General features: G+C 42.3%; 1 protein-coding gene across 1 annotated transcript in view; it reads right to left on the bottom strand.

Annotated features, from left to right (window-relative positions):
- Window positions 1-16795, bottom strand: part of LOC143289605 (receptor-type tyrosine-protein phosphatase T-like) — a 55108-nt gene extending 38313 nt beyond the window's left edge. Inside the window, 8 exon segments of the mRNA XM_076598644.1 lie at window positions 1926-2127; window positions 3308-3349; window positions 5977-6206; window positions 8635-8761; window positions 10225-10362; window positions 12501-12647; window positions 13689-13868; window positions 16562-16795. Coding sequence (XP_076454759.1) covers window positions 1926-2127; window positions 3308-3349; window positions 5977-6206; window positions 8635-8761; window positions 10225-10362; window positions 12501-12647; window positions 13689-13785 — 983 coding nt within the window. The 5' untranslated portion in view covers window positions 13786-13868; window positions 16562-16795.
- Window positions 16796-17500: the final 705 nt, after the last annotated feature.

Consider the following 17500-nt stretch of genomic DNA (forward strand, 5'->3'; position numbering starts at 1 on the left):
AAGGCACCCAACAAAAACTTACCTCAGTCCCTTTAATCCTTAAACAATGTACCAAATGATTTGCCTCAATAACTAAGTCAGGTCTTGTTTCAAGGCTGAATAATTCTAGAGCATGAAGTACTGATTTGGAATCAACAAAGAATGCTATTTTCGAGAAAACTATTTGATGGCTCACTAAGTAGTTCACAGCTTGTATAACAGCAATTAGCTCAGCTGTGAATATGGAAAGGTGTTTTCCAATAAAGTAAGATTTTTCAAATTTAAAGGCAGGAATATAGAAATCCGCACCAGCATTTTTGTCATCAAGAACAGATCCATCTGCAAATATATGGAGATGATTCTGATATTTTTCTGTTATATGAATTCTGGCAGTACTTGTCGTGATATTGATGTTTTCTTCCTTTTTTGTTTCAGAATAAGTGATATCAAAATCTGCTTTCAACATTTCCCAAAAAGGAACAGGAGAATGATGTGTGTGTGTGTGTGTGTGTGTGTGTGTGTGTGTGTGTGTGTGTTTGTGTGAACTCAGAACTCATTTAATTGTCGTAAAACCCATCATAGGAATTATGGACACTATAAACTAAACACAACAAGTATACAAAAAGTAAAAGCAATAAGTTGTGAGCACATGCTGGACATTCCATAAGACACAGTTATGGACTGCAAACTTTAAAGCATTCATATATGTATTTTGCCAGTTCTGGTTGTGTGTGTGTGTGTGTGTGTGTGTGTGTGTGTGTGTGCACGCACTGAAAAAGAACCCACAATAACAAGAGAGGTGTCCTCTGGCAATACTGTGCAGAATAAATCCACTCCGAGTGATAGGTACACAGGTAAATATGCGTGCACTCAAAGCCCGACCAAGCGCGGCACGTTGGGTTACGCTGCTGGTCAGGCATCTGCCTAACAGATGTGGTGTAGGGTGTATGGATTTCTCTGAACGCAGTGACGCCTCCTTGATTAACTGGAACTGAATCTCTCTCTCTTTCTCTCTCTTTCTCTCTCTGATTCCGATCTGATTTGTCCTCGTTGTAAATGTTCAAAAGATGATGAAGTTCATTTTGTTCTTAGTCGTGAAGCACTGACAGCGTGTGTGAAAATGAGCAAGCGAGAGTAACATGCACACACAATGACTGATATACAAGTTTCAGTTTTCAGAGAGGCATCACTGCGTTTGGACAAATCCTTATACGCTGCACCAAATCTGCCAGGCAGATGACTGACAGCGACATAACCCAACGCTTGTTCAGACCTTAAGGGGAAAAAATGATACAGCATTGAATTAATGAACAAAATTAATAAATAATCAAACAAATGAATAAATAAATCAATGGAAAAAATCTCTGAAAATAAGATAAAATTAGAAGACAAGAAGAAAGAGAAACACCCGTAGGTGCTGGGGAGGACCCAGAGAAGCACTGTCTCTACCCGCCCTTGGAACAATCCTGCACCACCCTTGGAGGCCTGCGCTGTGTTCACGATGGGTGCAGGCACGCACAGGACACGCCATTAAGGATTCAAGGGACATAACTGCTCCCGAACAGAGGCAAAAGAGACCACAGGATGCAGCTCGCGACAGCCTTAAAAGAAGTATCCCCATGGGTGTACCAGCCAGTATTCCATGACTGCAGAGCCCACCGGCAAAAGACACCACCCTCCAGCTGCTGAGCACACCCCACAGACCAAACCGCCCCTGCCCGCAGACAGATGAAGACAGCGCCACTCCAGACACAGCCATACGGTCTTATGTGCCCTCAAGAGAGAATCCCAAGTTGTAGTCTTTCCCAAGGGAAACAAATAAATAAATAAATCAATGAAAAAAAAATCTTTAAAAATAAGATAAAATTAAAAGACAATAATGATAATAAATAAACAAATAAGCAAATAAATAAATGATCTGCAAGGACATAATATAAAGACTCTACCTGTATTCGGTGTCAGACTGTGACACAGGCACTGTGATGATTTCCTCATTGTTCAGGGTAGAGCAGTCACCTGTCCCAACCAGCTGGTAGGACAGAGTGATGTTCCATGAAAAACGACGAAGTTCAGGATCGACTGACCATGTGACCAGCAGCGTGGTGTTGCCCAGTGTGTCAACTGCCATGGCACTGAAGATTTCTGTGCCTGGGGAAAACCATCAAATGAAAGAAACGAAGCAGGAAAGGCATCATGAAGAAATGTCAACATGTCAGAACTCACATCCACTGAATGTGTGAAAGTAAAATGTTGTTTAAAAGATAAGTTTTTGCAAGATTGGTATAGACATGTTGATAACGATATTATGTATATTAATTACAGGATGTTTAAACCAAACTTTGGCCAAGATGCTTATTTTACAGTGCTGCCAAATAATTGTGTAATTGAGTTAGTTAAGTTTGGAACAACTAATAATCCTTTGCCTGTTAATAGACTGCGTTTTGACAATCTACCCAGAAATGAAAGAATCTGTGATAAATGTTCCACAAACGACATTGCTGATGAGTTTCACTATTTGTTTGTGTGGTCATTTTTTGAAAGCATCAGACAAAAATGTTTAGGTATTATAGAATCCGCCCAAACACCATTAAATTCCACCTATTATTTTCTGAAAAAACAAAACAAAAGAATATTGTTAAAATTAAATCCTTGGTTTCTGTTATTCGCAGCTCTCTTTATTAATGTTTTGTCTATTGGTACCTTTTTTTTTCATTTTAATTGATTTTTTGCTGTTTTTTGTATGTTTGTTTGTATTATGAGTGAAATAGCACTTGTCAATGTGACTGAACGAATGAGCCTACTTCTTGTTTTTGACATCACTCTTTTTGTATTCATAGGATGTGTGTAGATGATGAATGTATGTAATATTTCAATGCCCCCAGGGGGCACACAAAATAAACTCATTGCCTTGCCTTGCCTTGCCTTGCCTTGAAGTATGACAAATTTGTAAGACAGTGTTTTGGGAAAGTATACTCCTTGCAAGTGAACATATGTAAGCAAACATTGTTTTGCTAACAAATGGTATGACAGCTATTTTTTTCCCCCTCTCTCTCTCTCTCTCTTTGTCTATTTCTTTTACTTGAACACAGATCTATACAAATATGTGGATATATATACACAAATACAAACCACTGTATGTGTGCATTTACATGTACCAAACACACTCACATAACCAACACACACAAACACAAACCCCACCCCACACACACAGACACACACACACAAACACACTCACATACATATCATACAGACACACACACAGTAACACACACACACACACACACACATCTATATACAGTGAGTAAAAGAGGCAGCCAAACATACTTACCAACAATTACAGGAATCGTAACAGGTGGAGGAACCGTAGTCGCTGGAAAAACAAAACAAAAAAACAACCAAATCAGTGCAATTAACAGGAACAGAAAAAAGTGCATGATTATGCAAAAATGAGTGATACATATCACAAGATGAGCATCATTTTCTCAACAAATGCAATGGCTGTAACCATTAAAGAAAAGCTTTGTTGAATGATTTAAGTCTGAATAAACAAACACTGTGGTAAAACTGATACCTGTAGTCAATCATATGTTTAAATGCGACCCAGTACAACCTCAGTTCATATAAATACAATTGTATCAAAAGTGCAAGCCGCGATATAACTCACACATCTTACACTCGGTTTGAACAGTTTTTCCCCTTGTTTGTCGCGTTAAACTTGATTCATGGTTTTCAGAAAAGATAAATGTGACTGTGATTCCCACACACTGATAAACACAGCCACAATGACATTTTTCACATGACTCACTGGTACACAGAACCAGTGCGTAAACTGCCACAATGACACATTTCATATGATTCACTGGTGAATGGATTCAGACTGGAAACAGCCAAAATGACACATTTTACATGACTCAGTGGCACCATGAAGCAGTGTGAACACATAGCCAGTGACACATTTCACATGACTGTGAGTACATGAAACCAGTGTGAACACATAGACACAGTGACACTTATCACATGACTGTGAGTACATGAAACCAGTGTGAACACATAGACACAGTGACATTTCACATGACTGTGAGTACATGAAACCAGTGTGAACACATAGACACAGTGACACGTTCACATGACTGTGAGTACATGAAACCAGTGTGAACACATAGACACAGTGACACATATCACATGACTGTGAGTACATGAAACCAGTGTGAACACATAGACACAGTGACACATATCACATGACTGTGAGTACATGAAACCAGTGTGAACACATAGCCAGTGACACATATCACATGACTGTCAGTACATGAAACCAGTGTGAACACATCACCACAGTGACACATATCACATGACTGTGAGTACATGAAACCAGTGTGAACACATAGACACAGTGACACATTTCACATGACTGTGAGTACATGAAACCAGTGTGAACACATAGACACAGTGACACATTTCACATGACTGTCAGTACATGAAACCAGTGTGAACACATAGCCAGTGACACATTTCACATGACTGTGAGTACATGAAACCAGTGTGAACACATAGACACAGTGACATTTCACATGACTCACTGGTACACACAGTAAGAGTGGAAACACGGCAATGACACATAAGTCACTTGTATACAGAACTAGAGTGGGAACAACACGACAATGACACATGACTCACTGGTACACAGAACTAGAGTGGGAACAACACGACAATGACACATGACTCACTGGTACACAGAACTAGAGTGGGAACAACACGACAATGACACATGACTCACTGGTACACAGAACTAGAGTGGAACATGACGACAATGACACATGACTCACTGGTACACAGAACTAGAGTGGGAACATGACGACAATGACACATGACTCACTGGTACACAGAACTAGAGTGGGAACATGACGACAATGACACATGACTCACTGGTACACAGAACTAGAGTGGGAACATGACAATGACACATGACTCACTGGTACACAGAACTAGAGTGGGAACAACAAGACAATGACACATGACTCACTGGTACACAGAACTAGAGTGGGAACATGACGACAATGACACATGACTCACTGGTACACAGAACTAGAGTGGGAACATGACGACAATGACACATGACTCACTGGTACACAGAACTAGAGTGGGAACATGACGACAATGACACATGACTCACTGGTACACAGAACTAGAGTGGGAACATGACGACAATGACACATGACTCACTGGTACACAGAACTAGAGTGGGAAACATGACAATGACACATGACTCACTGGTACACAGAACTAGAGTGGGAAACATGACGACAATGACACATGACTCACTGGTACACAGAACTAGAGTGGGAACATGACGACAATGACACATGACTCACTGGTACACAGAACTAGAGTGGAAACATGACAATGACACATGACTCACTGGTACACAGAACTAGAGTGGGAACATGACAATGACACATGACTCACTGGTACACAGAACTAGAGTGGGAACATGACGACAATGACACATGACTCACTGGTACACAGAACTAGAGTGGAAACATGACAATGACACATGACTCACTGGTACATAGAACTAGAGTGGGAACATGACGACAATGACACATGACTCACTGGTACACAGAACTAGCGTGGGAACATGACACAATGACACATGACTCACTGGTACACAGAACTAGAGTGGAAACATGACAATGACACATGACTCACTGGTACACAGAACTAGCGTGGGAACAACACAATGACACATGACTCACTGGTACACAGAACTAGAGTGGGAACAACACAATGACACATGACTCACTGGTACACAGAACTAGAGTGGGAACATGACGACAATGACACATGACTCACTGGTACACAGAACTAGAGTGGGAACATGACGACAATGACACATGACTCACTGGTACACAGAACTAGAGTGGGAACATGACAATGACACATGACTCACTGGTACACAGAACTAGAGTGGGAACACAATGATAATGACACATGACTCACTGGTGCAGGGAACCAACGTGGGTGGCTTGGAGATCGCCCCTCGACTGACTTCTTGCAACACTTTCCCATCGTTGCTGCCATGAGCGTCGACACGAAACACGTAGTATCGATCGGGCGACACACTGGTCATGTTGTAAGAGAAGTGCGTCGCTGATGTGTTGCGGTCTGATCTCAACGTCACCTCGTGTCGCCACCCTCCAGTGGTCGACGAGTTCAGGCGAGAGTACAGTCTGATCAGAAAAGAAAAACACAAAATGAATGCATGTGTAACTTTCTTCAGGGTCCAACTTCATATCAAAACTGTTCGTTGGGTCATCAATATTTATTTGTTTTGTTTAATTTTGTTTCTTATCTTGATAAAAAAAACAAAAAAACAACTACTGTTTTCATGCAAAATAAACACCTTTGGTTTTTGTTTGTTTATATCTTGTTAAAAGTCTGTTTTTTATGTGGTTTAAATACTCTGTGATCTTCAAAACTGGTTAACTCACTTGGCACTGCCAGTCAGCTCCCCTGACTTTTCCCACAGACGACCCATTTGTATGGGTAAGAAATAAAATCACCAAAAAAACCCCAAATGTTAGAATTTAAGAACTGAAAACTTACAAACTGATCAGTCACATAACCAGTTAGTTGAGGACAAAATATAAAACTTCCTCCTTTCTTATGCTATCATCCAGTGAGATGATGAAATACCCACATTTTTGGTTTGAAATCTGCACAAACGGAAGACTTGTAAACAAATTCTGGAAAGCACAAAGACTTTCAAACACATCAAACTGAGAATGTCACAAAGCCATGATAGGGTCCCTTCGTCTGATTCTGTTGTCTGCCTGCTGACTGAGAATGTTACAAAGCCATGATAGGGGCCCTTCGTCTGATTCTGTTGTCTGCCTGCTGACTGAGAATGTTACAAAGCCATGATAGGGTCCCTTCGTCTGATTCTGTTGTCTGCCTGCTGACTGAGAATGTTACAAAGCCATGATAGGGTCCTTCGTCTGATTCTGTTGTCTGCCTGCTGACTGAGAATGTTACAAAGCCATGATAGGGTCCTTCGTCTGATTCTGTTGTCTGCCTGCTGACTGAGAATGTTACAAAGCCATGATAGGGGCCCTTCGTCTGATTCTGTTGTCTGCCTGCTGACTGAGAATGTTGCAAAGCCATGATAGGGTCCCTTCGTCTGATTCTGTTGTCTGCCTGGTGACTGAGAATGTTACAAAGCCATGATAGGGTCCCTTCGTCTGATTCTGTTGTCTGCCTGCTGACTGAGAATGTTACAAAGCCATGATAGGGTCCTTCGTCTGATTCTGTTGTCTGCCTGCTGACTGAGAATGTTACAAAGCCATGATAGGGGCCCTTCGTCTGATTCTGTTGTCTGCCTGCTGACTGAGAATGTTACAAAGCCATGATAGGGTCCTTCGTCTGATTCTGTTGTCTGCCTGCTGACTGAGACGACACCAAGTCAGATGCCACTGCTGACACGCACTGTTCACGTGAACCAGTCACCACAGAAATAAATCTGCTTGTGAGAACACAAACTGCATTTACTGGCCACAGTGGAGAGTGGGAAGGTCAGTTACGATGTTCTAAACTTATGACATCATGATGGAAATTAAGTGCCACTCAAAAATTCAAAACTATCTAAGGCCCCGATCAGGGCCCTTCATCTGAAACCACTGTAAACAGTAGGCCCCGATCAGGGCCCTTTATCTGAAACCACTGTAAACAGTAGGCCCTGATCAGGGCCCTTCATCTGAAACCACTGTAAACAGTAGGCCCCGATCAGGGCCCTTCATCTGAAACCACTGTAAACAGTAGGCCCCGATCAGGGCCCTTCATCTGAAACCACTGTAAACAGTAGGCCCCGATCAGGGCCCTTCATCTGAAACCACTGTAAACAGTAGGCCCCGATCAGGGCCCTTCATCTGAAACCACTGTAAACAGTAGGGCCGACTGGTGCCCTTGGTTCGCAGTGAGTTAAAACCTCAATTTGAACAAAATTTGATTTTCAGACTATAACCCCAAAGTTTTGTGTACCCCCTGAAGAAATACCACACAGAGAAATAAATCAATGATATGTGAATGCTATTATCTGATCATAGGTCTATATTCCTTACTGTTAGTAAAATATATTTTGAATTAAATGATTTTGTATTTCATTACCATCAGTGTGACAATGATAGATTTATGGCCCAGTCATTCAGATAGATAGATAGATAGATAGATATAATTATGAAATTCAAACACACACACTAAACACCCACCATACACACACCACATACACACCAAACCTACACCATACCCCTCCCCCCTTCCCCGCCCACACACACACAACCCCCTGCAAACGCACACATAAGCACACAGGACACACTCCCACCCACCTCCGTCCCCCCCTCCCCCCCCACACACAAACACCCCCCCCCATCCCCCCCGTGCCCCTTCCCCCCCAACACACAAAGAACCCCCAAAGCCAACCCCCTCCACACACACACACAAACACCCCCCTGACCCCTCCCCAACAAAGCACCCCCACCCCAACTACACACTCACACAAAGCACGCCCCCCCCCCAACCTCTCACACACAAACTCCCCCCTGACCCCCCCCCCACCCCCCCTCCCAGTCCCCTCCCCCCACCATCAACCCCCTCCACACACACCTGTACTCTGCCACGGGGAGTTCCAGGTCCCCAAAGTCAGTGTCAGCGTTCCAGACTGGCCAGGTGACTGTCAGGTAGGTGCAGGTAGCCTCTGACACCGTGGGGAAGGCCACCAGCTTGGGCAGACCTGGAAACAGTGACAGTGATGGACCAGTTTGGGCAGACCTGGAAACAGTGACAGTGATGGACCAGTTTGGGCAGACCTGGAAACAGTGAGTGTGATGGACCAGCTTGGGCAGACCTGGAAACAGTGACAGTGATGGACCAGTTTGGGCAGACCTGGAAACAGTGACAGTGATGGACCAGTTTGGGCAGACCTGGAAACAGTGACAGTGATGGACCAGTTTGGGCAGACCTGGAAACAGTGAGTGTGATGGACCAGCTTGGGCAGACCTGGAAACAGTGACAGTGATGGACCAGCTTGGGCAGACCTGGAAACAGTGACAGTGATGGACCAGTTTGGGCAGACCTGGAAACAGTGACAGTGATGGACCAGTTTGGGCAGACCTGGAAACAGTGAGTGTGATGGACCAGTTTGGGCAGACCTGGAAACAGTGACAGTGATGGACCAGTTTGGGCAGACCTGGAAACAGTGATGGACCAGTTTGGGCAGACCTGGAAACAGTGAGTGTGATGGACCAGTTTGGGCAGACCTGGAAACAGTGACAGTGATGGACCAGATTGGGCAGACCTGGAAACAGTGATGGACCAGTTTGGGCAGACCTGGAAACTGACAGTGATGAACCAGTTTGGGCAGACCTGGAAACAGTGAGTGTGATGGACCAGTTTGGGCAGACCTGGAAACAGTGACAGTGATGGACCAGTTTGGGCAGACCTGGAAACGGTGTCATTGACCAGCAATTGCTCCGACAAAGGGAAAAAACACATGCAAGAAATCCTGAACAGAGCTACCCTGCAGGGCGCCAAGTTTGAAAACATGGTTTACAAGCATCGTTACAGGCAGAGATGGACTACTGATGGAGTCTCCCGTCGGACCGACGGATGAGTAGGCAGGCAGGCTTATCTGTCCGTGTGTGTCCTCATATGGGAGAAGAGGCCGATTCTGGATGCGCAGCACTTCCCACAGGTGTTGCAAGGGAAAATGTCTCCAGAAGTTGAGCCCTGCTTCCTTCACTCCCGCTTCTCCTTAATGGCCAGTATTCCCTTGTTTTCAAATGTCTTTATGCCACTAGAGCACAGCATCCTCCAGCGAGAGTGGTCAAGGGCATCAGTTTCCCAGGAAGCGATGTCAATGTCACAGGCTTTGAGGTTTGTCTTCAAGGTGTCCTTGAAGCGCTTGCAGGGTCTTCCAAGTTCGCAGTGGCCTTCCTTCTGCTGGCCATACAAAAGCATCTTCGGGATCCTGCTGTCTGTCATGTGGACAACGTGTCCTGTCCAGTGTAGCTGGCACTGGATCAGCAGGCTTTCGATGCTGGGCAGGCCTCTCCTCTCTATGACCTGGAGGTTGGAGACCCTGTCTTGCCACTTTATGCTGAGGATCTTTCGTAGGCATCTCTGGTGAAACTGCTCAAGTTGTTGAATGTGGACATGGACTATACATGCAGAAGAAATGCTGAGATCTATACTCACGTTTACTGCATGCGGCACTGTACCAGTCAGGGTGACACAGATTATTCGGGCAGAAGCCGGACTGTTTGTCACAAATGCTGTCATTCAGGCAGTGACATATTTCATCACAGTCCATTCCGTACCTCCCGTCTGGGCATTCTGCAAATGTGCATGTCATGTCTTAGGCTGTGTGTTCCGTCACCAAACACCACATCCAGAAATTAAAATTATGTATTTTACATGGTGCATAAATCATCATCAACACTGGATGCATGCAAGACATGAAAGAATTTGTGTGTGTGTGTGTGTGTGTGTGTGTGTGTGTGTATGTGTGTGTGTGTGTGTTTGTATGTGTGTTTGTATGTGTGTGTGTGTGTGTGTGTGTGTGTGTGTGTGCATGTGTGTGCATTTGTGTGTATGTGTGTGTGTGTGCCTGTATACTTGTGTGCACTTGCACATGTTCGTATAAATTATATGTCTATGCACAAGTATACATGTATGCGCTTATTGTGAACGTTCATTTTATTTCACTATCAGTTCCCGGCCCACAATCCATTCTGATCTCCTTTTGTTAAACACAAACAAGACTACTGGTATGAATACCCTTTAACTCGATTCGAAATTCTATCCATTCAAATGTGAATTCAGTACTTTGGCACAGCGACAATACATCGCACATAAACTAAACGCTCAGCACATATCAGCAGACATATATAGACTGTCCTAAAGCCCTTTGGCCGAGAGAGTGAGGATATAACTTGGGCAAGACACTCTCCACTGTAATCAAAATTCAAATTCAAGCCCAGATTAGTCAGGATAGCAGCTGTTTCCTCTGCTATTCTGATAGTAATAGACGAACACGACTTTCATACAATGGCATAGTGACAACACACTGACGACACATTGGACACAGAATAGAACAGAACAGAAATATTTAGAATGCTCTGCATGCTGCATGCCCTTCTGACAACTATCAATACATTTGACATAGTGACAATACACTGACAACACAATGGACACAGAACAGAATAGAATAGAACAGAACAGAATAGAATAGAATGCTCTGCATGCTGCCTGACCATCTGACACAACTATCATATATATACTGGCATAGTGACAATAAATTGACAAAACATTGGACAAAGAATAGAACAGAATAGAACAGCATAGAACAGAATGAAACAGAATAGAACAAAATAGAACACAACAGAACAGAACAGAGTGCTCTGCATGCAACATAGTCCATAGTGACAGTACATTGACAACACACTGGACACAGAACTGAACAGAATAGAACACAACAGAATAGAACAACAGAACAGAATACAATAGAACAATAGAACAGAACAGAATAAATAGTGACAATATGTTGACAACACACTGGACACAGAACATACTTGAACAGAACAAAAATAGAACAAAACAGGATAGAATAGAATACAACAGAACAGACCACAACAGAATATAGACTACAACAGAACAGAATATACAGTAGAATAGAACAGAACACAACAGAACATAGTGTAGAATAGAACAGAATACAACAGAACAGAATACAGAGCAGAATAAAACAGAATACTACAGAAGAGAACACAACAGAATACAGAATAGAATAGAACAGAACAGAATATAGAGTAGAACAGAATAGAACAGAATATAGAATTGAACAGAATAGAACAGAATAGAACACAACAGAACAGAACAGAATGCTCTGCACCGCAGCCAGCCTCACCCTCCTGACAGGTGGGGGGTTTGTAGTAGCCCTTCTCGCACTTCCCCGTGGAATAGAACAGAACAGAATAGAATAGAACTGAAGAGAAGAGAACAGAACAGAAGAGAACAGAACAGACCAGACTAGAAAAGAAGAGAATCGAACAGAACAGAAAAGAATAGAATGGAACAGAAACAGAACAGACTAGAACAGAACAGAACAGAAAATAGAAATAGAACAGAACACAATAGAATAGAATACAACAGAACAGAACAGAATGCTCTGCACCGCAGCCAGCCTCACCCTCCTGACAGGTGGGGGGTTTGTAGTAGCCCTTCTCGCACTTTCCCGTGGAATAGAATAGAACAGGAATAGATGAGAACAGAACAGAATACAACAGAACAGAACAGAATGCTCTGCACCGCAGCCAGCCTCACCCTCCTGACAGGTGGGGGGTTTGTAGTAGCCCTTCTCGCACTTCGCCGTGGAATAGAATAGAACAGGAATAGAACAGAACACAATAGAATAGAATAGAACAGAACACAACAGAACACAACAGAACGCTCTGCACCGCAGCCAGCCTCACCCTCCTGACAGGTGGGGGGTTTGTAGTAGCCCTTCTCGCACTTTCCCGTGGAGCACAGCCCAGTGTCCGAGTCGCACAGGTCCACGTTCAGACAATGACAGGTGCCGTTACAGGTAGGACCGAACTTACCCACCGGGCAGTCTGCCCCTGTGCAGGTATTTTGTGTGTAAATTATGATGTTGTTGTTATGTTGGTGTGTTGTTTACTGGTGTGTGCGTGGGGCATGTTCACTCCATGGATGAAGTAACACACGGCGTGTACTCATGGAAACAAATGCGTGTGATATGGACGTACATGCATGTATGTATATGCACATGTCCACGCACGCAGTTTCACACACACACGGACATTTTCTGTCTCTGTCTCTGCCTCTCTCTCACATTCACACACAAACACATGTTCACACACACACACACATGTTTATCCATACACACCAATGCTCACACACCCACACACACACACACACACACACACACACACCCTCATTTATTACACACCACCATTTCTTTTAACTTTGTTTTTCCTATAACAGACTTACTTTCATTTTCTCCAATACATGTATACATACATTACCACTTTCTTACACTAATACTCACAAGCATTCCATTTCTTTCATCCACCACCTCCCTTCTTTCCATCTAACAGAAATAACACTTCAGGTGAACAGATGTTAAACTGAACATCTCTCTCTCTCTCTCTCTCACACACACACACACATACACACACAAAACACACAAACAACACACACACAAAAACAATACACACTCACACACACAAATACACACACACACACAAATACACACACACACACACACACACACACAAACAAACAACAACAACAACACACACACACACACACACACACAAAACATGCAAACAACACACACACAAACAATACACACAACCTACACACACACACAAAAAAAACAACAACAACAAAAAACAAACAAAAAACACACACACAAACACACACACACACACACAAACAAACAACACACACACACACACAAACAACACACACACACACACACAAACACAAACAAACAAACAACACACACACACACACACAAACACAAACAAACAAACAATACACACACACACAAACAACACACACACACACACACACACACACACACACACACAACACACACACACACACAAGAAACACACACACACACACACACACACCTGTCACCACAGAGGGCAGGGCACAGCCCATCATCAGAATGCAGACCCACAGCAGTCCACAGGCGCCAGACACGCACACTGTGTGCAGCGTCGTCATTGTCTCTGTTCTTCCACACTCCTCTGTCAGGTGTCAGTGATCCCGGGGAGGTCTATAGATAGATCTATACCTTCACTTCATACCTGTCACAGGATATCACACCCGTCACATGACATCAAAACCTGCCACATGATATCACACCTGTCACAAAATATCACACCTGTCTCATCACATCTATCAAATATAATATATATATATATATATATATATATATATATATATATATATATATATATATATATATATATATATTAATTATTATACATATATCGGCCACACACCCCACCTGTCACATAATATCACTCCTGTCACAAAATATCACACCTGTCACATAACATCACACCTGTCACATAATATCACAACGGTCACACATCACACCTGTCACATGTCACACCTGCCACATGTATAATATCACAACTCATCAATTGTCATAAAATATCACACCTGTCACATAATATCATGACTGCTACATATCATACCTGTCACTGATCACACCTGTCGCATGTATAAATTATAATATCACAACTCATCAATTGTCACAAAATATCACACCTGTCACATAATATCATAACTGCTACACATCATACCTGTCAATGATCAGACCTGCTGCATGTATAATATCACAACTCATCAATTGTCACAAAATATCACACCTGTCACATAATATCATAACTGCTACACATCATACCTGTCAATGGTCAGACCTGCCGCATGTATAATATCAAAACTCGTCAATTGTCATAAAATATCACACCTGTCACATAATATAACTGCTACCTGTCATAGTGTCAATGGTCAGACCTGCTGCATGTATAATATCAAAACTCGTCAATTGTCATAAAATATCACACCTGTCACATAATATCATAACTGCTACACATCATACCTGTCAATGGTCAGACCTGCCGCATGTATAATATCAAAACTCGTCAATTGTCATAAAATATCACACCTGTCACATAATATCATAACTGCTACACATCATACCTGTCAATGGTCACACCTGCTGCATGTATAATATCAAAACTCGTCAATTGTCATAAAATATCACACCTGTCACATAATATCATAACTGTTACACATCACATCTATCACATATCACATCTGTCACACACCCCACCTGTCAGTGTCACACCTTTCACATAAATCCTATCAGTCACATGGTGCACTTGTCGTATAATATCACACCTGTCATATAATATCACAACTGTGACACATCACACCTGTGACACATCACACCTGTCACATAGTATCACATCTGTCACATAGTATCACATCTGTCACACATCACACCTGTCACATATCACAACTGCCACACATCACAACTGCCACATCACACCTGTGACACATCGCATTTATAACACACACACACACAATATATATATATATATATATATATATATATATATATATATATATATATATATATATATATCTGTCACACACCCTACCTGTCACATGATATCACACCTTTCACATAAATGATAAATCCCAATAGTCTCATGTCACATGCACACTTGTCACACAATATCACACCTGTCAAACATCACACCTGTCACTTAAAATCACACCTGTGATGTATTGTCGCTTAAAGTAACACCTGTCAAACATCACACCTGTCACACGACTCCTGTGAGATATCCCACCTGTCACATATATCCCATATATGTCATGTTTTATCAGCTTGGAAATTTCAAGACTGATGATTGATATCATAATGATAATAATGATGATGATAATAATAATATTAAAAATATGAAAACAACACTGTTGTTAACAACAACAAGAACAACATTAATAATAATAATATTTAAAAAATGCAATATAATAATAATAATAATAATAATAATAATAATAATAATGATGATGATGATGATAATAATGATGATAATAATAAACAACTTCTAGAACAAGGACAACAATACAACTATAGTATTACTACTGCTACTACCACTCCTACAACTGTAAATCTATAAAGCACTGTATCTTATGCACTGATCTGAACAAATCATGATCAACAAGGCACTGTGACACCAGTGATCCATATGCACGCCTCACTCTGACCCTAAGGGGTGAAGGGCAAAATGTACTGGTCACTACCAGTTCAGGCAAACAAAGCTGGAGACTGATTAAATGATCAGTCATTATAAACAACAACAACTGCATGCATCGTCTTCTTCTTCTTGCGGTGATGTCCAGCAGCCAACCTTGGCAATTACTGACATTTCAAGTAATGAGTCTCTCTCTCTCTCTCTCTGTGTCTGTGAGACTGAGAGAGAGAGAGAGAGAGAGAGAGAGAGAGAGAGAGAGCATATGCTGTGTGTGTGCGCGCGCGCACACACACACACACACACACACACAGATACACACACCACACCACACACAACAACCGCCCCCCTACCCCACCCCCAAAACGCACACACACACACACACACACACACGCACGCACGCACGCACACACCCACCACCCACATACAACAACCGCCCCCCCCCCCTACTCCGCCCCCCAAACACACACACACACACACACACGCACACAAACACAGCTAGAGTCTAGTCACAAAACAAACACCGAAGCCTTTTCAAGTCTAAAACAAATATACAGTGTTGCAGTCTTACCGTGAATCTAATCACTTCCACCAACACATATCGCAGCTAAACAGACTACAGAGATCAATCGCAAAGAAAAAAAAACCCCAATCAAACAGTTCTGCAACACTCTCTAGTGATTTAAAGCTACATGTCTACCAAACGATCAATACAACAAACACCTTACTTCACAAAGCCTTTCGGTGACAACAGTGTGTCGGACTGTCCAGTCGTGTGTCAAACTGACACAACCGCTAACCACACATGAACACAAAATGTCACAATTCATCGACACTGAGCATCTTTCATTCAACATAACAAAATGTCTCGAACGAATACAGTATTTTCTGCACTCTTTCACTCCACGAACTGTAAAGTGAACACAATTTTGACACAACTGGGCGAGCAAGACATGGCATGCGAAGTGTGAGAAGCGACACTGCGCGCGCGCGTGCCGAAGTTTACTTGCAGACCTGACCAATCAGTAAACTCGGCACACATGAACAAGTCGCAACGTGTCTGGAACAATCAATAGGTGTGGTCGTATACGAGGCAAGGAGACGGTTGTTGTGCCACGATAATTATGGCGCTTTGTGTGCCTGCGTATGATTATGATAAGATTTCAGTTGCGTGAAGGATTTTATTATTCCTTTCTTGTTAGGCCTCGGTATTGCTTTAGGCTTTTTATTGCAGGCATGGGGATTGTAGATAATGAGCATTTTTGACTAGAAGAAATAAAATAAGCTTTTTATTAAATTAATCGTGAATAGTGTTATAATAATTACAGGTATAGAAATTCTCTTAGTATAAGCTTGATCAAAGTGACATGAGAGTTTCAGTGTTTATAGAATAGCGGCCAACAGAACCTTGCATAAGGAAACGTGCACCTAGAATACTTTTAAGAACCTCAGTCATAGATAGTATCAGTATCAGTAGCTCAAGGAGGCGTCACTGCGTTCGGACAAATCCATATACGCTGCACCACATCTGCCAAGCAGATGCCTGACCAGCAGCGTAACCCAACGCGCTTAGTCAGGCCTTGAGAAAAAAAAAGAAAAAAAAGAAGAAAAGTATATATATATACATATATATATATATATATATATATATATATATATATATATAT

This window comes from Babylonia areolata, chromosome 14, assembly GCF_041734735.1.
Source record: "Babylonia areolata isolate BAREFJ2019XMU chromosome 14, ASM4173473v1, whole genome shotgun sequence".
In the NCBI taxonomy this organism is placed as follows: domain Eukaryota; kingdom Metazoa; phylum Mollusca; class Gastropoda; order Neogastropoda; family Buccinidae; genus Babylonia; species Babylonia areolata.